The sequence below is a fragment of the Callospermophilus lateralis genome, chromosome 10 (genome assembly GCF_048772815.1).
Source record: "Callospermophilus lateralis isolate mCalLat2 chromosome 10, mCalLat2.hap1, whole genome shotgun sequence".
Lineage (NCBI taxonomy): Eukaryota > Metazoa > Chordata > Mammalia > Rodentia > Sciuridae > Callospermophilus > Callospermophilus lateralis.
The window spans coordinates 58917204-58942263 of NC_135314.1; the positions used below are offsets into that span (position 1 = coordinate 58917204).

The 25060-nt window shown below is 41.0% G+C and overlaps 1 protein-coding gene across 1 annotated transcript in view; it reads right to left on the bottom strand.

Annotated features, from left to right (window-relative positions):
• Window positions 1-25060, bottom strand: part of Arhgap31 (Rho GTPase activating protein 31) — a 109771-nt gene that overhangs the window by 17015 nt on the left and 67696 nt on the right. Inside the window, exons 2-9 of the mRNA XM_076868005.2 lie at window positions 24359-24461; window positions 21742-21886; window positions 11120-11202; window positions 10054-10161; window positions 9288-9430; window positions 5789-5987; window positions 4318-4442; window positions 2778-2840 (exon numbers count right to left, since the gene is read on the bottom strand). Of these exons, the coding sequence (XP_076724120.2) occupies window positions 2778-2840; window positions 4318-4442; window positions 5789-5987; window positions 9288-9430; window positions 10054-10161; window positions 11120-11202; window positions 21742-21886; window positions 24359-24461 (969 nt within the window). The remainder of the gene's footprint in view (window positions 1-2777; window positions 2841-4317; window positions 4443-5788; window positions 5988-9287; window positions 9431-10053; window positions 10162-11119; window positions 11203-21741; window positions 21887-24358; window positions 24462-25060) is intronic.

The window sequence follows — 25060 nt, forward strand, 5'->3', positions numbered from 1 at the left end:
GTGCTGGGGATTGAACCCAGGGGCGCTTAACCACTAAGCCACATCCCCCGCCACAACCCCCACCTTTTTTTTTTGAGACAGGGTCTTGCTAAGTTGCTGAGGCTGGCCTTGAACTCACAGTCCTCCTGCCTCAGCCTCCCAAGCCGCTGGGATTATAGGCGTGCATTTTCTCATATGCACAGAATTTTGGCACCATCCTTTGAAAGGTCCATTTGCTGCTGTGCTATACTCTCAATTCCAAACTCTGCAAGGAGAGCAGCTTCCATAAGCAGGCCATTTTTAAGACTGCTACCAAGCATTAAATGTAGAATTTTTAAGGCATACTAGCCTTTTTATTATGCCATTAAAATTTTAACAGTTTTTTTTTCTATTCGGTTTCTGATTTTAATAAGTCCATCCCTCAGTCTCCAAAGCAGCAGTTGCATTAAATGTAGATTGTGGGGGGAAAAAATAGAGGGAGGTGGCAGAATGATGTTTGCTCAAAAGGAAGAAGACAAAAAGGGCAAAATAACAATCTTGTTTTATTTAAAAACTTCCAAACTTATTATTGCATGTGTTCTCTGGCAGATGGACCCAGACAGGGGTTTGATTTCCCAGCAAGGAAACCAATGCTGTTCTCAGCTAGACCTTTCCCCCTTTCCCTGGGCTTCTTCCGGTTGATTCAGAGGCTGAGAAGCTAGAAATGTAAATTAACTAAATGTTAGAAAGCACAGTTGTGAGGAGCAAGTTCTTGTGGATGTGTAACCGATGTAATTCTGCAATCTGTATGGGGGGTGGGGGGAATGGGAGTTCATAACCCACTTGAATCAAATGTATGAAATATGATATGTCAAGAGCTATGTAATGTTTTGAACAACTAATAAAATAAAAAAAAGTAGTGAAGGCAAAGGAAAGTCCACATGGGGACTAAATAAGCTGAGATGACATGTGAGTTTCCAGGGCTCTGGGACATGATTTCTAAATTGATAACAAGCACAATGCTGAGTATCTTGCATAATTTTATGTTTAAAATTCTTATGACCACACTGGAAAGGAAATGTAATCATCCCCTTTAACATGTGAGGAGACAGACTCATCATCATTTGCAGCAGATGATGATATATTAAATCCTGCAAGAACTTTCCTAAGAGGTTTCAAAACCAAAGCAAATGGATGAATATAAACAAAAGAAAATGCTAAAAGTGTCAACACCATTTAAAAAGATCTCACTGAGAATTTTCAGGTTTAGATTTTTTTTTTAAGCTGTTTTATGGGGCTGGGGTTTTGGCTCAGTGGTGGAGGGCTTGCTTGGCATGTGTGAAGCACTAGGTTTGATTCTCAGCACCACATGTAAATAAATAAAATAAAGGTCCACTGACAACTAAAAAATATATTTAAAAAAAAGCTGTTTTGAGTATTTCCTGATTCTCATGTTGCCTCATTTATCAAAGAGAAAAATGTCTTTCATTAAAGGCATTGGAAAATCATGGGACAAATGTATAGTAGGTTGAGAGTCTGCTGCCAGGGAAGCCCCTTGTCTTGTAGTTTGTAATTGGGCTTGTTGGTTTCCTTAAAAAAAAAAAAAAAATAGAAGAGAGGGAGAGAGGCAAGTCAGTCCTTAAGGCTAGAGCTGTGAGAACAGATATAGTTTCATGTCATTTTGGTGATGCATGTCACCTCATGTGTAACTTGCCGGGTTTCTGTTCTCGAGACTAAAAGGCTCAGGGGTCACTCCAGTTGAACTGGGCTAACTGGACTGTGAAAAATAAGCACACAAGAGACACAAATACCTTTTTTCTTTGGGATCACTGTGACAGCTCCTCTGACCTTAAGGGTTCGAAGAAAGAGAGAGAGCGAGAGCACACACTGACCCCTTTTATTGAGGAGAAGCTATTCGAATGAGGCAAGGGGTCAGGTTTCAGGGGGCTGAGTCTATCTTCATGATGTCCACTGTCAGCAGGTTGACTGACACCTGGGTAGGCCACACCCAAGGGCACAGTAAGAGAAGGGGGCACACACAAGGCACTTCCATGGAAGATTCTACCCTAAACAGGGCAAGGGGTTACATTACAAAGGATCAGGTGAGTGTAGCTTCACCCATGGGGCTGTAGCAAGACATGCCCATGCACGAGACACGGACCCTCGAGCCCAAGAAGGGTGGGAAAAGCTCTGCCACATTTCTGTGACTGAGCGCCTCAGCACCCAGCGGGGAGTGTAACCCAGTCAAGTGTAAAGTTGGTCTCCCACAGTAACTGTTCACATATCTATCCACAAAAAGGAAATCATGTGCAAACTGCACACACCTGACGTACAGCAGGTACTTGCTCCATGTTTACTGGTAAATAATGAATGAATGAATGATTCTGCCAATTCAGAATCATGACTTGGCAAGCATTATGAAACTCATGCCTACAGAAATACTCAAATTCAAGACAACCATCTAGGCGTAAAGCCATGAGGCATGAACCAATCAATACTTGGCTCTTCTTTCTGCCTGAGCTGCTTCTGCCTTACTTTTCAGGTGTTGACCCTTTATCTGGTTCAGGTTTGAATGAAAAGTGCCTGTGTTCTCCCTTATGGCTAGAGGAATCTAGAGAAAAAGGAAGGCTCTTTAGGTCTAGCTGGGTGATAGAGTAGAGGATGTTACAGCAAGAGCCAGGTGAAGCCCTTGAGTTTGGAGGACTGGGTGCTTCTGTGCGATCACAACCACAGAGGAGCAGCCTGGCAACTTAAGCCCGGGGTGAGCTCCAATCTCCCATTTGTGATCCCCAGCTTAGAAACTAAGTGTACAAACTCACCTTCCACAGGCACTGAACACAGCGAGTCCATGCTTTTAGCTGGTCGGATAGTAGCCTTCTCCACTAAAGACAAAAGAAAAAATATTCCTGAGGAATGCATATTAAGAGGAAGCATTCACAACAGTAGGTCAGATTATGGGCACACAAATTCTTTTAGAAAAAATTTTCAAGCTTTTATGTTTATCTCCTCAGAAAACATTCTCCCAGTTCACTCTAGAAGTTCCTACTTTCTTAATCAAACTGGGCTTACAAATAAGGAACATTGATAAATCAAAATTTTATTAATATTTTACAGAGAAAAAAAAATTTTGCAATTTTGTTAAATAATTATTAGCAAATGAGGAGTCCTGAACCTAATTTAATTGTACGAATAGTATCCATGGGTCCCAGGTAACCCCTCCTAATTGGCAGGCTAGCAGCAGAATTCTTGGCTGTAGTCAAGTCTATCAGCACCCAGAAATTTGGTACAACGGGTGAGAGGGCCAGGGTGGGAAGTGGGGAAGGAGCAACACTTTTCTCCCCAGATGCAGATTTGTTCCTTGAAGTCTGTAGCGTGGTTGTTTCTCCAACAAACTCATCCACCAACTCATGCTGGGACAGATTTCAACCAAACCAAACTTGCTTTGAGCACCTGTTATATACCTGGTGTGTTCTACATATCTTTGTAAGCTCCCACAGCAGGGTTTTGGAAAAGTGCGGCTTAAACGAGTAAAAACTTATTCCAGGCTTAAATGAGTAAAAACTTATTCCATGCTATGGTTTGAGTGCACCCCCTGCCCCAAGTTCATATGTTGGAATCTTAATTCCTCAGTACAGCAGTGTTGTGAGGCAGGACCTAGTGGGAGGTGTCCAGGTCATGGAGAAAGTGCCCTCATGAATGAATCAATGCCTTTCTCCCAGGAAGGGATTAGCAATTTGCAAGAGTTTGGCCCCCTTTTAGTTCTTCTGCACTCACTTGCTTACATTCCACTTTCCACCATGAGTAAAGCAAAATGAAGCTTTCACCAGAAGTCAAGCAGATACCAGCACCATGCTTGGACTTTCTAACCTCTAAAACAGTGAGCCAAAATAAAGAACTGTGTTCTTTATAAATCACCCAGTCTCAGGTATTTTCCTATAGCAACAGAAAACAGACTAAGCTAGACATGTTCCCAAACATCATCTCTTTTTAGAGAGCTGAGTGGGATGGAAAGTATTTCTCTGAGGTCAAATCTTGCTAAGAAAAAAAAAGGTGGGGGGTCAGAAGCTGAGCAGAGCCCCAGGACTATAGCCATTGAGGTCATTCTGCATTCAGACAGATCAGGGTTTGAATCCCAACTCTGCTGCTTTGGGGCTCCTCAGACAAGCAGCTTAGTGCTTGGCTTTGATAACTGTATTACATTTATGTAAGATGTTAGTACTGGAGGAAGCTGCATGGAGGATATATAGGTTCTTTGTGTGCAATTTATTTTAAGTCAGAAAAAAAATATATATATATATATATATAAACAAAAGGTCCCCCTGATTAATTTATAAGTTTTTCTTTCAGGGCCTTTCTTACCTGAGAGCCTCTGTCCTCTCACAAATACACTCCCATTTCTACTCAGCTTTGATTTGGAGTCTGATCCAGAACGTCCCAGGTTAAATATAGATTTCCACTTCTTTGATTTACTGGAAAGCTTTCTCCTAAAAATGTCAAGCCATAATAAGTTAATTTAACTTGTCATTTCAAGGAGACTGTCAAATTGAGAAAGATTTCAATCGTCTTAGTTGTGAATGGTTCTGATATTTTAGGAAATTCCCCTCTAAAATTCAAGTTGAGCCTGACTTTCACACTGTCTGGAGATGCCCTCGGTGACTGAGCTAAGCTTTCAAGAGTCAGAGCAAAGACCCTTTTTTCCAGGGCCAGAGACAAAGCCATCAGTTAGAGGCAGGGTTGGTAGAAAACAGAGGCACAGATCGGGAGATTCAGGTCATCAGTAACCACACAGTTCTGAATTCTGATAGGAACTCAGGTAAGAGTGTAGCCCTGGCTCTTCAAAGATACCAATTCCCATCCCATCCCTCCACCCCACCACCCCTGGTTCTGGGGATTGAACCCAGGAGTGCTCTAACACTGAGCTACATCCCCAAATCTTTTTATTTTGAGACCAGATCTTGCTAAATTGCTAAGGATGGCCTTGAACTAGAGATTCTCCTGCCTCAACCTCCCAAGTAGGTAGAATCACAGGCATGTACCACCACACCCTTAGTATGTCTTTATAATAATCCAAGACAGGTCTGTAATGTTGGTGGGTAGTTCTGCACTTGGCTTACTTTTTTTTTTTCCCAAGCACTTGACCTTGGGGTGTATTTTAATAGGTGCCATTCTTTGGAGTTTACCCCAGCTTTGACTGAAAGACAGAGAAAATGTACTTAATGTTCCTTCCAAGGCATTCATCTTCCTGATTCCTGGGAGGGAGTCTCATTCCCCACTGATTTAGGGAGAGGTGAGTGGGCTCAGTTCCAGGAGGGCATGATCCACTCACTGAAGGAAACAGGGGTTTCTCCCCAGAAAAGCTCAGGCATGCTGTTCAGCTTACAGTGGCCCCTTTGTCAACTTGGCCTCTGTCTTGGATTCTTCCTCTGTGCCTCTTATAATGTCATGTGGGTATGGAGACCAAGCCGAGGGGTCAAGTTTTTCTTTTTTAGTAAACTTCCTCTTGTAACCACAAGCCTATTTTATCTAAGGAGTAAAGGATTTAGTTTGACACATGACAAGATTCTCCTCCTACGACCCCACTCCCGTCGTGGTGCTTGGGGTCTTTGTGGGACACCGGGGATCTCAGTAACTCTGGGACAATGAGTGATGGACGGCATCACCCCTGGGGAGAGTGAGCTGTGGAGACAGCTCCTTTCTCTTCTGCAAGTTTTCTTTACACACCCACTAGACAGCACCCCCCCACACAATTCCATCAAGACCCCGAGACTACCTCTCCTCCTCTGTCTCCCTCCGCTCTGCATCCCCAGAATTTTAAAAGAATGCCACTTGCTTGTTGTCTGGTAGCTCCAGGACGGTGTGGAAGAGGGTGCCCATGGGAGGCACAATCTCAGGCAGGCTGTTCTCCCTCCTTTCCTTCCGGGCAGGATGGTCGGTAGCCAGGTTGCGGGCCTGAGCTTCCTCCAGGCTTACCAACTTCATGGGCAAGGACAGGGCTGGCAGCGTCAGGCTCTTTATGATGGGCCGGTTTTCTATAAAGGAAAAAGAGGAGCTCAGTCTGGGAGGAGGCCCATGCATGTCCAGCCAGATTTACCATCCATAGCTCCTCAATTCTGACCTCACGCCAAGGGGCTGAGTGCTAATTCTGGCTTCTCTTGGGCCTGATGGGACCTGGGGCTGAGGCTGCACACAGAAAACTTGCAAATCTTCTAGCCAGACTAGTTACAGGGCAAACAGGGCCCTCAGGAAATAGCTTCATTTTCTGTACTATTTGGAGGGACCACTCATTCATTCATTCAACAAATATATGTTGAGCCATGACTATGATCTACAGTAGAAAGTGTGGGTCTTTACTCCTGAAACCTCTGCCTAGTGCTTTGGTGAGGTGGATATGTCTGTCCAGCCACAGAGGTGGCCTGACTCAGCAAGGGTAAGACAGGAGCCTGCCTGCCCATCCTCCCTAGTGCTGGAGAACAACCACTCTGAGACAGTCGAAGGCTTGAGCCTCTAGTTCCCCTGGATCACCTAGGTGTCTATCCCTATAGGAAAAGCACATTTTACACACCACGCTTCTAAGAGAGATATAGCTCTTTACGTACCTCCCAGTTGTCTTCTAGTGTGTGTGTAGCTAACGCTTTCCTATTTTGTGGTATTTGTCTCAGGACTGGAATTGATGATGACAATCAATGATATATAGGGTTATCGCTTTTCTAAATCAGTGGTTATTGGGGCAGGGGGGTTGCATAACCCCAGCAAAGGTTAATGTCTGGAGACATTTTGATCGTCATGAATGTGTGCAAGATGGCTACCGGCATCTAGTAGGTAGATGTCAGAAGCTACTGAACACCACAAATTGCACAGAACAGCAACCCACAACAAGAATTATCTGGCACCAAATATCAGTAAAACTGAGGTTGAGAAATCCTGATCTAGGTTAAAAAGAAGCCAAAGTTTGCTTCTATTTAGCCTTTGGTGACTTTGCCAGCTTTCTGTGGCTTCTGAAGGTGTGAAGAGACTTGCAGACAAGTTGGATGATGACACCATTTCTCTTTGCAGAGCATGACTCACTCTAGTGGAAGGAAATGAAGACACTGAAAAGGACCGGTAGAAAATGGGAACAGTAAGTGACAGTGCGGTGTTGCCAGGAAGATAAGCACAGCAGCCATTCTGCAGGGCTGTGGTTAAATACATCCTGTGATCCTGAAAATATTTCAGAAAGTTTCTGAGTTTAACCCAGTTTTCCAACTTAACCTAAAGGAGGGTGAAAATGTTTAAATTTAATTCACTTCTGGTATTTGTTGATAGATTCTAGATTTTCATTTTCATTAATTATATATTGACTTACATCACTTTGGGAGCAACTGGGACAATGGGAAGAATGTGGACGGCAGGGTGGGAGGCTGAGATTCAGTAGCCACATCTGCCTCAGTTCTGGCCTGCTCATCATCTCTGCTGAGATGTGTAACAGCCATCTAACTTCATAATTCACAGCAGAGCTTGCGATTTGTGCTCTTTCCGCTCTCTGTTCTCTGTCTTTGGAACATTTATCCCCTAGATCCTCACTTGGTTGATTTCCCTGTATCATTCAGGTTTCAGTTCAAGGATCACTTTCTCAGAGGCTACGGCCAAAATAACTCCCCAAAGTCACTAACCATTGCATTACTGTGATCTATTTTCCTCTTACTTGTTTTCTTTGAAGTGATAATATATTTATTTATTTTTTAAAAGTGATAATATATTTATTTATAAGATATATTGCTGTCTTGCTGCTCAAATCATAGTTATGTGCAAGGAAGCTACTTTGTTATTTTGTGCACTGATTTGTCCCCAGAGCCTAGGACACTGCCTGCTATATAGGTGGTACTCAGTGCACACTATTTTTTAATAAATCTTGGAGCTATCACAATCTCTCTGACCTCAGTATTCTCATCTATAAAATAAAGGTATTGGATTCTGATCCACAAAACTGGAGCATTGCATAAATTTAATTTCCTAGATGTCTCTGTTAGATGACACGTATGTATTGCCTGGTGAGGAGAATGCCCCTGTTTTTTCTTGGGATGTTATGCACATCATATTCTGTCTGCAGCCTTCGTAAGCTATTAAGTTAACAGTGAAGACTGAGGAGGGAAGGAACTAACATTTACTGATGGTTCAAAACATGCCCTATACATACTAAAACAGGTTTTTGGAGCCAGGAAGACCTAGATTGGTACCCAAACTCTCTCAGTTGAGTCAATTGCAATAGATTATTCAGGTTTCCCTAAATATACTAACTGAATGGGAAAAATGTTTTAATCAGTTAACAAATATTTTGCAGACATGGGTCTCAAACACCACTGACCAGTAGTGTCAGCATCACCTGGAAACTTGTTAGAAATGTACATTATCTGTTGCACTATAGGTGATTGGACTAGAAACTCTGGTCCAGTAATCCATGTTTTAACAAGCCCATCAGGTATCTCTGATGTACACCAATGCTGGAAAAGCAGTTTCATTCACAAATGAGGAATCAAGAAAACCAGGCATTTTGATCAAATGAATTTACAGTTTTTACAAATCAGGTTTGCAGGAGTTTAAGCAGCATAAGCCAATTCACTCCTAGCGTTCATTGTATCATGAGATGCCCATTAGCACACATATTCAGTTTTGTATGCTTACTGCCTGGTACAAGGTAAAATGAATGAAGCACTCAGGAAATACATTCTGAATATGCATGTGGGTGTGAGCCTACTGCCTCTTAACTCATTCACTTAAGACTTCACGGCAATGGCATATGGTTCTTCAGAAACATCACAGTGAAAGTAAATCATCAAGGAGAAAAATGTTGCCCGTGCCTTTTTTGATGACCAAGAGTTTAAGAACTCACTAAACCAATGGAACGTTTTTCTAGTTCTAGTCCACCACACCACATTCATGGGGTAGGTTATGTGTTCAACCAATCAAAAACGTGCTAAAGCCACAGGTAAACACATCATATTTTCACTGCACACCTATACATGTATATATGCAGGATCGCCAGACAATGACAGACAGTGGCCAGTGTGTGTGTGTGTGCGTGCATACACACACACACACACAGACACACACACACAGCTAAAACCAAGCTAAAGCCACAGGCAAACACATCATATTTTCACTGCACACCTATACATGTATATATGCAGGATCGCCAGACAATGACAAGCAGTGGCCAGTGTGTGTGTGTGTGTGTGTGCGCACACACACAGCTAAAACCAAGCTCACCCTCACTTATTATTAGGCCCCATAACTAAGGCAAGAAAGGATAGGCTGGTGGGATAGATGGGATAGATGCCAGGAGGAGTCATTACCATCATTCTCCAGAGACGCAGGAGCATCGTTGCTGAAGATTTGATCCACATGATTCAATATAAACTCAATCACCACTTGCTGGACCCGGACTGCAAGGAAGGCTGCATCTCCATTGCAACCAGTGGCCTCGATTTCTTTAGACCTGAACCGTGGAAGAAACATATTTACTGACTGAATCTGCCTTACAACCTGAAGCAGTCAGGAGAGCCAGTGGGCCTTTTACACAGGCATCATCTCCTAAGTCACTTTTAGAATATTTTAACTTTTAAGACTGATCAAAGGGTCTTTCCAAAGGCTGTAAAACCCAACCCACTGAAACTTAAAACAGTTATCTGGAATTATACACTACAAGACTATTAACACTATCCCATAAACATATGGGATCCCTTCCCACCTCCACCCATTAGTCCCGTGGAGCAGGTCATCTTTTGCAAAGTCACGTGAAGCAGTTGATTCAAATTATAGCAAGTTGTACCCCAACCAAAGCCAAGAAAAAGCCAATGAACCTAGAGAAAACAAAGGCCTTTTCAAGAAACTGTAACATACAGATCTATAACTTTAGCCACACCTCGATCTAACAAATGCCTTTGGAACCCAGAGTTTCCAAGTCAGCAGCCAAACAGTTTAGGTGATTAAAATCACCAACAGATTACTAAGCTACTAGTTTGTTTCAAAGAGATTCAATTTTGAAGAATCCAGGTTTCATTTGCTTTGATGGGCTCTGAGCCCACCAGGGTGGGGTGAAGGTGAGGGTGTGGTGTTTACCTGAGGAGGTTTGGTGCCCACACCAGGGCCAGGTTCCTGGCATGCATGTTGGTCTTGCTGCTGAAGGAGGCGATGTGGGCCAGGTGTCGAATCAGGTATTCCAAGGTCCTGTAATATATATATATATATATATATTTTTTTTGACAAAGCACAAAACCACAGGGCCTGTGTGAAGCCTGAAATCTGGTGATAATTTCCAAGTTTGGATTTAAGAGACTCTACTTCTATCTTATGAATTTTGAAGGCTTGTTGGAAGTAAATTTCTGGGCCATGGCACCTTGGCCTGGGGTGGGGACAGGGATCAGTCTTCTTAGAAGCCAGCTGAGTCCCACGGAGCACCAGCTAGAGACAGAACCAGGGAATCACAGATCCCATGGCTGAGGAGTCTTGGTGACCATTTGCTCTTCTAAGACCCTTCAGGATAGCCTCCCCACAGTCTTCAAATAGGTTCTCACTGAAGAGCCCACTCTCTTTTAAAAATTCTTCCAGGTACAGATAAGTTGGTACTTGTTAGGAAACTCATCTCATGGATGAACAACATGTGACTGCTAGGAAATTCTTTCTTACACCACATCAAAATCTGCCCCCTTGTATAAGATGGGCAGGGGTGGGGAACCCTGGGAAAGGGGGTGAAATTGGGGCTAAGCTGTGAGACTGGAGCCAAAGGAGGGAGATGATGTAAGGACCAGTACTGATGAGCAGTATAGAGCTCAGTCAGCCTAGGGCTCCAGAGCCACAGTCATCCCCGCTGAAGAGCCATCTGGGTTTCCATCTTCTGGTCATGCTATAAATCTAGGTGAGAACCAAAGATGTCACTGACTCTGTGATCAGAATGACTTCCCGTGGGACTCTTGATGAGTGCCCTGCTAGTGACTTGGGAGACAGGCTGCTCTTCACTACAATGACCCTGGTCTGGTACCAACCCAATTTGATAACAGTGACCTACCCACTCATTTCCTGATGCCCCCAGGAGACCATTGTCCACTGAATTTGCTCCCATTTATCATGCCACCCTACCATATACCACACTAAGAGTCTACATATTTCTTTCACCAAGGATTCTTACCTATAATGGGATGGGGGGAGCTCCTGGATAATATTTTGGATTCTGGCCAGTTGGCCTTCCTCTGGGCAATATGACACTGCCTCCTGTGGAGAGGAACATGAAGTCACCCAGTGAGTGCTCAGGAACATGAACACCTACTGGCCTGAGCCGTTATTACTCAATCCCCGGATTCCAGGGTCAAAACCATGCTTGGAGGGCAGACCCCCCTTCCTAAGGGCATGCTTTTCTAGGAAACCAACCAACCAACTACAATTTCTGAGGGTTCCCATTATGAAGCATCTCATAGTGCATGCACTTGGCAACGGGTGGGCTGTTTGGGTCTCTGAGTGTCTTCAGATGGCTGTTGGTGTGTGGGTAAGGAAGTGTAAGGATCTGCAGGACTGGGTGTGCTCCTTGAATCCAAGCAGACTCTCAGAGACTCACTCGCATTCAGAGAGATCAGAGACAGAGTGAGAAGTTGAGCCTGCTGTCTCCACAGGAGCACAGGCCTCTCCACACCTAGCCTGTCATTATTCCACGACCTTGAGTCCTCAACTGCTGTCTATGCTGGAAGCCAAGAAGCAGGAGAGACGTGCCTTCCTCAGCAGGGATAAGAGCTTTGTCCCTGAGACCTGGTGGCCTTGCCTCAACTTGCTTTCTGGTTACTTTCTGCATCGGTATTCTGCTCCTCCATCAGCCCAGAGGAGGGGAGACTGTAATAGCATGAAAACAGTGTGCTTACAGGCCGGCCCTTGCTCATCTCTTACCTGCCAGAGTTGCTGTACCAGGCAGGAAGTTCTGGCTAGAGTCCCCTAATCCCAGCCCTGTGTCCCTGTCCTGAGAATCTGTCTAGTCTGTGCCTGGGCTCAAGAGCCTCTCAGGGCAGAGTGTGAGTGCTCATGAACTGCAGGCCTGGGTGTGCTCCCTGAGTCCAAGGCAATGGCAATCACTTTTTTTTTTTAACGGATGTGTAACTTATGTATATTAAAAATGTACAACTCTTCAGCTACCATTCCATGTTTTTTCCCTCATATGTAAATGCCTGAGTAACCCTACCTAAACGAATATGTTCTTTAAAAGGGGCTCTTGATCTTTTATTTTCATATTTATTTTGTAGCACTGGGATTGAATCCAGGGTCTGGCTCATGCTTGGCAAGCACTGTACCACCCAACCACTCCCACCCGCACCTTGATCTTGAATTCACAGGCATCTATATGGCTGATGCAATCTAATATTTCCTTTTGGTGTCACACACTTATTTTATGTTTGCATACTATTGTGGTTTGGATGTGAGGTTTACCCCAAAAGCTCATGTGTGACACAATGCAAGAAGGTTCAGAGGATAAATGATTGGGTTATAAGTCTTAACCCAATCAGTGAATTAATCCCCTGAGAGAGATTAACAGTGGTCACTGAAGTGATGGGGTGTGGCTGGAGAAGGTGGGACTTGGGGTATATATTTTTTATCTAAAGAGTAGAAAATCTCTCTTTGCCTTCTGATCATGATGTGAGCTGCTTCCTCCCACCACACTCTCCAGCCATGATGTTCAGTCTTACCCTGAGCCTCAAAGAATGGAGCCGGCTTTCTGTGGACTAAGATCTCTGAATCTGTGAACCCCCAAATAAACTTTTTCCTCCCCTACAATTATTCTGGCCAGGTCCTTTAGTCACAGCAGTGAAAAAGCTAAGACAAATATAATGCCAGGTATAATAATAAAATGCATTCTTTAATTTAATAAATAACTACTGCAATACAACCAAAACTGAGATTCTAACAAATAATTTTCATGTATTATTTATCTCCATTCAGTCTTTGGCTATCATTTCCTGGCTGATATTCACACTCCCAACTGTAGTTTTTAGGCACTCATTTCTCATTAAGTGTGGAAGGAACTAACTTTACTTACTCTGTTTGCCGTGCCCTATTCTGAGCCACACCTCTATGTTCTAGCCTGACTTAGAGGAGTCCTGTCCCAGCCAGGACACCCCCAACCCTCTCACTTTCTCTTACTAAGTCCAATATACTTATCTAATGGGGTTATCAGTAAGTCAGTCTCCTCTGATAGAAGGAAAGCTCTCTAAATGCAGGAATGTGGTAAGTCCCCATTTACAGAACAGTGCTTGGCACATTATAGGTGAACCTTACATGGGGACATCATGTCAGGGTTTTGTCCACCAAGTTTTTTCTAGTTTACCCTTTTTATTTAATCCAAGTCACACATATATACAGAAGCCCACCATTTTAAAAGGCAGTCAGAATTCTCTACAGGGAAAACTTGAGCTCTCTTTTCCTCAGCAGAGATGGGGAGAAATGTGGGGCCAGGAGCATTAACAGTCTCAGGGGTCCCAACCTCCTGCTGGTCTGCCAGCCCAAGAGAGATCACAGCTGCAGGCCTTGCTCTGTAAGATCTGAAGTATGGAGGGCCAGGGGCAAGGATGGGGCCTCCAGGAAATTCCCTTCTCTTCCTAGGAGTTGTTTCTCAGAAAATAGGATTGTGGAGTGGACCAACTCCAGTTAGGGAGAACCTCACAGGTAGGGCAAAAGGGAGCGGCTTCAGGGAAGGGAGGGGCTGCCGAATGCCTGTGGACCTTCCTAGTTCTGTGGTGCCTGCAGGGAGGGCTGGGAGGCCTCCCTCCTTCCTCTGCACCGACAGGATGGAGCTCTGCAAAGCTTTGCACCACTCCCCTTTAAAAAAAATGTGTCTGGGGAATAAAGGTGCAGGTCAAGTTATCAGTCCTCATGGAAAGTTCCTTTAATGTTTAGGAAGCTGTTAGTCATCCTTAGTCTCCTAGATGGAGCACAGGCTTACGCTGATGCCTGCAGGTCTCACTTGGGATTGGTGTTTATTTCATCATTCTCAGCCTCTCCTCATTCCACCCGAATCCTGTCTAGAAGCTCTCTAGATCCTTGTTTTTCTCTTGGAAGGGTCAGGTCACTGTACATTGATTTTTAGTTTCTTTACTTTCCCCTGTCAGGATGGCACAACTGTCATTGAAACTAGGGAAGAGGTGTTAAAATTCTGACCTTCTTTTTTTTTTTTTTTTTTTGGCCTCTAGGAGAACTTCACTCAGGCCTGGCAAGGTGGTACTGCCCATAGTCCCAGCTACTGGGGAGGCTGAGGAAGGAAGACCACAAGTTCTCCAGCCTCAGCAACTTAGTGAGACTCTGTCTCAAAATAAAAAGGGTTGGGAGGTAGTTCAGTGATAAAGCACCCCCGAGTTCAACCCCCTCAGTCTTCCAAAAGAGAGGACTTCACTCCACATTAGCCAGACCAATCTGGCAAAAGGCTCAATCTTAACTGAATCTATTAGTTCTTTCCCAATCGGTTTTAACAAGACCAGCTTCCTGCTCTTTGAGGACTTGGGAAAAGGCTGGGATCTGGTCCTGGTGGTAGGGCCCTTACTCAGGGTTCTCTTTCCCCAAAGCTACCACTGCTACCACAGCTCTGCTGCCTGGAAAGCCCTACTGCTATCCATGGTGACTCAACACAACCAACCAGGAGCTCTCCCTTCCTGCTGTACCTAGCTGCAACTTCAAGTTTAATTAATTATTTAAATATTGTTATAAATCCTCTTTATTGTTTTAAATTATTAGATTTTTTTTTAAAAAAAGGACATTCGTATGCAAGATAAAAACAAAACAAAATATCTGAAAAGATAAATAGAGGAAAGTTAGTTTTCCTTCCAACTGCAGACCCTCAGTCTCCAGAGGTAACTACTGTATGTCCTTCATGGGTCTTTTGCATGTGACTTTGGCATATCTGTGGAAGCAAGCAAGTGATCTAGCCATCTGTGAGTTTCTCTTCCGAGTCTCCCATCACCTTCACTTTGCTGGCTAAGCGCTGGCCCACACTGGCTCTGCATGTTCCCTCAAGCTTGGCATGGACCAAGCCAAGGGCCTTTGCACCTACTGATTCTTCTTGCTACCCTCTTCCCCCAGATACTTGCGAAATCTGTTCCCTTGCTTCATTGTCTCTGTTCAAATGTCACCTCATAGACAGACCTCTGATTATCCTAAAACACTGTCCTTTCCCCCACACTGTGTTATTTTTCTTCATAGTACTTATCAATAATTCTCATTATAACTCTATACCCTACATGTGTTTATCATCTTTTTTTGTCATTAAAATGTAAGTTTCACTAAAGTAAGAATAGTATCTGTCTTTCTCATCATTAAATCTCCAGCCCCTAGAACTATGCCTGCCAGTTGTATATAGTAGGTGAGCAATAAACATTTTTTGAATAAAATAAGTGATTACATTAATATTTTGCATTGTGCTTGAAAGCACCAAGCAGCTACATTTGGGCCACACTTCCAGGTCAGTATCATCTTAGGACCACTTTCCACCAGGATGAGTACCAGCCTTGCTGAGGTGGCTTCCCTGGACTTTGGGCTCCTGGCTGGGTGACCAATCATCCTGGTTTGCCTGTTGAAGGATTTCTGCTGATATGGGACTTTCAGTGTAAAAAGTGGCCATTGGCCCCTTTGCAACCATCTTAAGCTCAGGCACTACTTGTCTGCCTCTTCATTTAGATGATGTGTGTAGGTCAACAGCAACCTACCAGCAAACATTTACTAAGTAATAGTTACCACATTTTCCAGTAGCTGAAGAACAAGGAAAAGAAACACACTAACTAATAAAATAGTTTGTGTCCTCAGGAAGCTTACATTTAATGAGTGAAACTGATACATAAAGAAATGATTTCAATATAAATATGTAATTATAGTACCTTCCCTAAAAACTCCAAATCAGCAAATTTTTCTACTTTGGGTGTAAGAATTTTAGCTTAATTGATCTGAACAAAACTGATTTTTTTTTTTTTCCTAAAATGAATGGTGTACTTTTTTTTCTGATAAAAATAAAGCGTAATGTGGTAGGTTGAATAATAACCCCAAGGATACAAGGTCCTAATCCCTGGAGCATGGAAATGTTACAGTATTTGGACAAAGAGTCCTTCAGGTGTGATTAAGGTAAGGACCTTGCGCAGGGAGATTATTCTAGACATCTGAGTGATCCCTAAAAGCAGTTTAGGAATCCTATGAACGAGATGCAGAGGGAGATTGACACAGTGAGAAGAAAAGGCAATGTGACCCTGGAGGCAGAGATGGGAGTGATGTGGCCGCCAGCCAAGGAATGTCAACCAACAGCTACCAGAAGCTGGGAAAAGCAAGGAGTGAATTTTTCTCTGGATCCTCTGGAGGGAGCACCAGCCCTGCTCAAACTTCAGGTTCAGCCTGGTGAAATTTATTTCAGACATCTGGCCTCCAGAACTGTGAGAGAATGAATTTCTGTTCAGTCACTTGATTTGTGGTACTTCATTACAGCAACCACAGGGCACTAATAATGTACTAAAAACTAAAATATGAAATTTGCAAAAAATAAAAATCACCCTTTATTGCACTACTCAGAAATAACCACAATCCACCTACTTATATAGGAAGCATAAAAGAAGTGGTCTGTTCCAGGCCTCTCAGCACCAAATATGAACACTGGAATCATTTCCTATTTAGTTTCATATACTGATTCCTGCCCCCATTTAACTTTCTGTTGTGACTAATAAACATTCATAAAAAAATATAACTTTTCTTGGCTACACAGTTTAAAAAATAGATTTATTATTTATTATATCCAACTTCTATCTTGTAAATACAATAAAAAATTGGATATTGTATATACCATTGCAATAAAAATATTTAGAAATCAGTTATTTGTGTATACACCTGATTATTACTTTATTATAGAGTCCTAATTGTAGACTTATTGGATTAAAGAATATGAACATTTTAGGAACTTTGACAGTAATTTCTAATGACTTTCTGGAGTGTTAATCAAGTTTATATTTCCAGTAAAAAACTATAAAGAGTCAGTCTTATTATGAGCTTACCAGCATGAAATGATAATGTTTAAAAATTTTTAAAAATAAGCAATATATTTTCCTAATAATCAACAATTTTAAAATAATTTTCTTTTTCTATGAATTGTGAAAATTCTTTGCTTCTTTGTTTAGAGGAGTGTTATGTGATTTTTCTCTCCACATTGATAAGTAGGAGTTCTATATAAGGAATATTAATCTCTTTTGTCATTTTATTATAAATAGTTTTTATAGTTAGCCACTTGCTTTTTAATTTTACTAATGAATTTTTCTTAAATAATAATAATAATAATTATTATTATTATCATTATTTGCAGTACTGGGGATTGAACCCAGGGCCTCACACATGCTAGGGAAGTGATCTACCACTAGGTTACATGTCCTGATATTTACTGTGTTTTTTAATGTAGAAAAAATAATGTACAAATAGTTTAGTTGGTTAAATTTGTCTTTGTGATTTTTTTCCTTTGCTTTAATTGTTATTCTTCTGTACCCTGAAATCTGCTAAATGGTAAGAATTCAATTTAATTTCCTCCTCTCCAACAGCAATTATCCTAACACTGTTTATGGAACTCTTCCTTCAGTACTTCTTTTATTATGTTATTTATGTTATAATACATAGGCATTGTTTATTTACTACCTACTCAAGTGATCACTGCTTATAAGTGGCATGAGATTCTGAGACAATTTTAATCTTTACCCCCACTTACCACTTGTACCACCCAGACAAATCTCACTGAGCCTCAGTTTACTCATCTATACAACAGACAATAAAATCTACTTCATAGAGTTATTTTAAGGATTAAATGAAATAATACTTATAATGAGTTTATGATATAGTAAGCACTCAACAAATATCAGCTATTATCATTATTATTATTCCACCAATTTTTTTTCTAATTCTCTCATTCCATTCTCTTCTTTGACTTCAGCTGAGCAAGTAGATTTAAATAAATTATTGTGAGAATGCACAACAATGTAACACAGCTATTTTCATATCCCTGAAGGTTGTTTATATTATCTTCATTACTGTGATCAAAGAAATCTATTAAATGATAAATTCTGCAACATGGTTAACTTTGCTAGGTTGTAGAATTTGTAACAAAACATTCCTATTTTATTTTTTAGTGTCAATACACTGCTTAAGTACAATGTCATTTTCTTCAAATTTGAAGACAAGTTGACAAAATGTTGCTTTTGTATATGTCAATTGCTGTGAGAGAACAAAATGACCAGTCCTATCAGGGAAGGGAACAAGGAGAGAGAAATGTGCGTTTTGTTCTTAGCCTGTAGATAAGACCTAAGAAGAAACATATTTCTAAAGTTTCTAGATAAGAATTCCTATCAACCTCTGACTACAATAGAATAGATAGCATTTAGGAGAAATTAGACTCACTTGATTCATTTACATGATGATATTCTATCACATTCAAAGATGATACTATTATACTGACAAGAGGATCACAAATATGTAGAAAACAATGGAGTCTTACAATTAAAATAGCAATAAGGTATTGTTTTTAGTTGATTCAGATTGGCGAACAATTTAATAAATGGAAAATATCCAGTATTGGCAAAGCTGCAAGGAAAGCACATTCCTGTTTCTCTGGAGGACAGTTTGAAAATAGGTAAGAGAATTTTAAGTAAGAACTTTTTACTCAGCTAGTCTGCTTCAATGATTTTTTCCCCCCTAAGGGTGCAAATAGACAAAAATATAAATGTGCATAAATGTTTATTATAACAGTCTTAATAAAAGCAAGGTATTGAGAAACCAAAACCTAAATGTCCATCAGTGGGAGACTGGTTTCAGAAATCATGTACCTCAGAAGGATCACAAGTTCAAAGCCAGCCTCATCGACATAGAGAGGCCTAAGTAACTCAGTAAGACCCTGTCTCTAAATAAAATACAAAAAAGGAGCTCAGTGGTTAAGAAACCCTGGTTTCAAGCCCTAGTTAAAAAAAGAAAGAAAGAAAGAAAGAAAGAAACCATGGCCCATGTGAAAGAATTCTCTGTGACAATAGTGTCTCTTTACATTTATTAACATGAAAAGCTTGTCACATTGTTGAAATGAAAATGTCCCAAAACAGGAATATATTGTATTGAAAAGAAAAAGTGTGTGTGTGTGTGTGTGTGTGTGTGTGTGTGTGTATGAGAGAGAGAGAGAGAGAGAGAGAGAGAGAGAGAAAGAGAGAGAAAGAGAGCACCACACCCGTACTAAAGAGTGAAAGAGAAGATGGCAGATATACTTGAGTGTGGCATTTCCACAGGTGATTTATACCTTATCCTTTATATTTCCTTTATATTAACTTTTTTTTTTTTTTTGTACTGAGTATTGAACTCAGGGGCACTCAAACACTGAACCACATCCCCACCCCTATTTTGTATTTTATTTAGAGACAGGGCCTCATTGAGTTGCTTAGTGCCCTACCATTGATGAGACTGGCTTTGAACTCGTGATCCTCTTATATCAGGCTCCCGAGCTGCTAGGATTATTACTTTTTTAAAACACACTTTTATTTTGATCTGGAAAAACTTAACACAACAAAAACACTATGCAAAGAACAAAAGACTGAAGGAAACACTCAGAACATGTTAACACTGTAGTCTTTGGTCCTTAAGGAAAGACCAAGGGTTCCTTTTTACTTTCTTCCATTTCTCAAATTGTCTACTATGACAACTCTACAACCAAATGTATGTGTTGACTTCTGTAGTGGTCAATGTTTACACCTAAGTTTGTTTTTTTTTTTTGCATGTGTGAGTTGGTTTTTTTTTTTTTTCATCAAAACATTAATGTCTTTTTAGTGGATAAAATTAGGAAAGTTAATGTGTAGAGAAGCAAGAAAAATGATGTATGATCCCATCACTAAAATAAATGTGTCGGTCTTTTAAGCATCCTTTCTTTTGATTCTTCTTAAAATTAAAGCTGTGTATCTGGGTCTGTTTGAATTTATTATCATGAATATTTCCTAGTATCAATGAAAACTTTTAAGTACACATTTAAAGACCCAAGCCTGATTTTAAGAAATGGCATTATTCTTAAAATAAAAATAGAATAAAATAATGGCATTTTCAGGTAAATGGATGGAGTTGGAGAATATTGTGCTAAGCAAAGTAAGTCAATCCCTCCAAAAACAAAGCCATATGTTTTCTCTGATTATGATGGGGCAGGGAGCATAGGAAGAATGGAGGAACTTTAGATTGGGCAGAGGAGAGGGTGGAGAGGGGTTATGAGGTAGGAAAGATGATGGAATGAGATGGTCAATTACCCTAGGTACGTGTATGATTGCGGGAATGCTGTATCTCTACACTGTGCACAACCAGAGAATTGAAATGTTGTGCTCCATTTCTGTACGCTGAATTCAAATGCATTCTGCTGTCAGGTACAAATAAGTAGAACAAATTTTTAAAAAAGAAGTAGCATTTTTTTATTCCTTTATCATTTAAAATGAAAGAACTTTTCATATGCTCAAAATAAATAAACCACAGAACCTGATGGTGGCACACGCCTGTAATCCCAGCAATTAGGGAGGCTGAGGGAGGAGGATCACAAGCTCAAGGCCAGCCTGGCCACTTGGTGAGAACCTGTCTCAAAAATAAAAATAAAAATAAAAAGATACAAAGGACTGGTGGATGGCTCAGTGGTAGAGTGCTTGCCTAGTATGTATAAGGACCTGGTTTCAATCCCCAGTACCATGAAAAAAAATATTTTAAAAAGATGTTAATTACAGGGGCTATGAGCATGATCCTCTCTCATTATTAGAACCTAGATCTGGTCCTTACCAATAACTACAACTCCTCCATATTTTCAGTTTCAAACTTCTCCCTGTGACTCCCCTTCTCCATCACTCCATTGACCTACTGAGATGAAGAATCCTTTGATCTACTTCTTTAGTGTTACTCATCACCTTATACTCTTGCTTCTCTTCCTGTCCAGACTAAATCCTATGGTCAGTTGTGTCAATGGTGCCCTGGTAAATTCTCAAGTCTCCCTCTCCCCTCTTTTGCTAGCGGAACACCAACCTTGGGTAAATCCAATTCTGCCCACTCTATACTTCTACTCATGCAACACAATGTTCAAGCCCTATTTTTAATGATATTTCTGCAGACATTCTTTAAGCATTTATTCTCTTTTTAACTTGCCCATGGGTGTCCAATTTGGTGACCATATAGCTACTTGATAGGAGTTTTGCTCTTATCCATTCATCCTGCCCACCAACCCCATAAACTGACCTTTCCTGTGCTTCCTCTGGACTACTATTCTCAGTTTCTTTTCTCTTCCCAGCTTTCTGACCTATCCTCTTGAGTTTTGTTTGTTCTCGCTCCCTTCCCTACCTACTCACCTCTTTCTCCAACCCCCCCAAGAAACAGAAGGAATAGCCTGATGGAAATGAACAAGCAGTGCATTGCCTAGCATCAGGGGTCTCAGGTTCCTGTCCTGCCTCTGCTGAGTGACCTTGGGCCAGCCACCTCTCTTCTCTGGTTCTCAGTTTCCTCCCTATACAATGAGGCCCATCAGTTGAATAAACATGGAGATAATTTAATTCAGCTCTTAAAACAAACAACACGATTCTGAAAATTCAAGAAAGAAACATTTAGCGGACAGTTCCACTGCCTTACGTTCCTTACCATACCATCCAACTTCCATCACCATGCTAAGATAATGTCAGCCAGCTGGTGAGTACTATTATTGTTATTTTAGTGCTGAAACTCTCCTTAGCCCTTTCATGCATCCCACCCGGCAACCATGATGGAAATCCAAACACTCACCGTGAATTTCCCATAGAGCTCATAAGTCAGGAGGGGATTGGGCAGCTCCCTGAAGTAGAGCTTGCAGAGGGAGCCCACACAGTGGATGTCCTGGAGGTACACTTCCCTTGTCAGATCTGGACATTGATCTGAGCCAAACTCTTGCCTGAAACAACACAGACGGAGACATAACAATCCCAGGGAACATGTGTTCCATGTCAGCAACTGCTTGGCAGCTGAGGGGTAAAAAGAGCCTACAATGTAATCCAACTGTATTTTTGACCTTGAATCTACTCCAGGCCCAAGGAAGTCATGGGAAGGCTTCAACTTCAGGTGTGACTCTTCCTTGCAAAATCTGCTGTGATTGGAAAGACGTAAAAAGCTCATTTACAAGTGGATTACCTGTGGCATTCTATCCGCAATCTCAGTTATTAGCATGGGGAAATATGAAAACAGTTTGCCAAAAGGGCCTATTGAGATTTCAGTATTTTTCCAAAACATTGCTCAAATGAAATTCCCTTTCTTTATAAGAGACCAAAACCAGGGTGGATCAGTCAGTTCATTATCACTCATCTCCATAGGCTGATGTCACAAACAACTTAATCAACTATCTCGTTGATGCTCAATGGAACCTTTGAGGCTGCCTGATGGTGATTCCCATGGTATAGATGAGCTTATAAATATCTTAAACAGTCCACAGTGGGATGTCTGGGAACACCATCTGATTCTAGACCTGATTTACAATCAGAAAACATCTCCTGAAAAGGTTACATGAATAGACTGCCTCGAATAATATGTAGCTAGAAGTTAAAAATTGGTTTAAAAATGATGATCTTCCATATAGAAGTTAGGCTTCTTGAGAGTGTTCACTTGGTCAGTAAGGGAGTGATAAAGTCAACAGGACTCTCAGAACCAGCATTTTCAAAACAACCCACTGCACATTCTATATTGCAGTTCTGTCCCTTGAAAAGGGCAAGGGAATCTCTGATGCTGTCAGGAACTGAAAGCAAGCAATGGGGCCTTGAAAGGAGAGCTGCACCATGGCTTCATGGATTCATAGGTGTATGTTCTAAGAAAACATAGGGAGAATAATGTAGAGCTTATTTATTTAGCCCCCAAATTTCTCTTGTTAAAGCTAAGGCCAGTTCTTAAATGAAGAAGAATTTGTCACCACCAAAATGTCTTTCCAGAACACCAATAGTGGGTAATGCACTTCAGAGCTAAGAGTAAACCATTAAGAACTACCTGCTGGGTACAGTGGTATATGCCTGTAATCCCAGTAGCTTGGGAGGCTGAGGCAGGAGGATCTCGAGTTCAAAGCTAGCCTCATCAATCACAAGGTGTTAGGCAACTTAGTGAGACCCTGTCTCTAAATAAAATACAAGATAGGGCTGGGGATGTGGTTCAGCGGTTGAGTGCCCCTTGAGTTTAATCCCTGGTACCAGAAAAAAAAAAAAAAAAGAACTACCTGCTGTTAGAAGCTGGAGGTGTGGCTTAGTGGGAGAGCACTCGCCCAGCATATGGGAATTCCTGGGTTCAATCTTTAGCACCATGAAGGAAAAAAAGTACTTGTCTTTTTAAATAAATCTAAAAAATGGCACATGAGTGGAATGATGTAAACAGGTATAGTCATTAAAATTCACGGCTGTAATCAACAAATTATTTTTCTTAAGAGTCCTTGTTTTCCCAGGAATAAAAAGGATGTTTTCTTCCTTTGATAAAATTTAATTTTAAGTGAGGTTTGGAAAGGAGGGACAGAAACCAAATAGGAGGAAGAAGAAGAGAGCTGAATTATCTTCATAACCTATTCATTTACACATTATTTTTATAATAAGAATGTTTTTATGGTTTTAAAAGTCAACATAACTAAAGAACATATTATAAGAACATAACTAAAGAACATGTTATAAGTATTTAAAAATAACCACCAAATGAATTTGTTTTGGTATTAAAAATATTATGCAAAATACATAAACCTATTGCTTTAGTCATAGAAAAGTATATACTTTATATGTACTGCGTACATATGCTACATATACTCTACACATATATCTCTGTTGTGTTAAAAGGCTTTTGCCCTCTTAATGTGATAGAAATTTCTTTTAAATGTTTAGGATATGCCCATAGAATTAGAAATGGTTTATCCATTAGTAATTTTTAAAATACCAGTATCAAAGAAATGAACAATCATGCAGGCTTCTGATTTCTGGACCCAGTGAAATATCAAATGTGTGCTAACTGGAAAACACAGTCATCCCCCAGCTCTGAACACTACCTAAGGAGATCCGATCTACCCGAGTTTCTGGGTAGGCAAGGGAATGGTAGTACATCACCACGTTTTCCTAACTTGTCATTCAGACCATTGGAGTTATCAAAACTGCCTAAGACTAAACCTTGCTCAAGACAAAGAAACAGATTAAAAATTCCAGAACCTATTGCTGAAAAGAATTTTCTCAGGCTGGGGAGCTTCTTCCTTAAGATTAAGAACACTGGGCAACTGAAAGCAGTCCCATTTGATCTCTGGCCACCACCACTGTTCCACCATTCCTTCAGGTTTTTCGTACTCCCAAGAACTGCCAACAGAGGTATGGACAGAGGGAGGATTATGGGAGAATTCTGGGGCTTTCTTTTTGTTTACCTTAGCCGTTGTATGTTTGAGGTGACTCCCGAAAGCCGGTAGATTCCATCTACAATGCCGTGAGTCTCTATAAACTCCGCACAGCTCTTCAACACATATGGAACTATGTAAAAGAAAAGGAAAAAAACAATAAAGTATTAGATGTCAATCTGACTGTCTTTTATGGATATCCTTTTAAAAATCCTTGTCTCTTCAAAGAAGAATAAGTATGGAACTCACATAAGCTACAAATGGAAGTAATTACTTACAAGTGGTAGGTGAGATTCCTTTTCTCTTTCAAAAAATCATAGAATTTTGACCAAGCCTAGAACACTCATGCATTTTAAGAATATGAAAAATACGCAATAATTTAGATATCTGATGTGAGAGGTGATTTTGGAAATTCCACAACTCAATCTCCTCATTATACTGGTTCTCTACCAGTGACCACTGATGTGGTTTCCTGGCCACCGTCATCATTATCCCCTGGGCACTTGTTGGATATACAGATCTCTGGCTCCACCCCTAACTTATTGATTCAAATTCTGAGGGTGGGGCCCGAAGTCTAAGTTTTAATAAGCAGAGTTACTTGTGGGTAATTCTGATGCAACCTAAAATTGAAGAACCACTCCCTTATTTTACACACAAAGGAACCAAGACAGATAAATTTACTTAACTCACTCACCATTACTAGTTGATTATGAAAAGCAGTTCACACTGGGA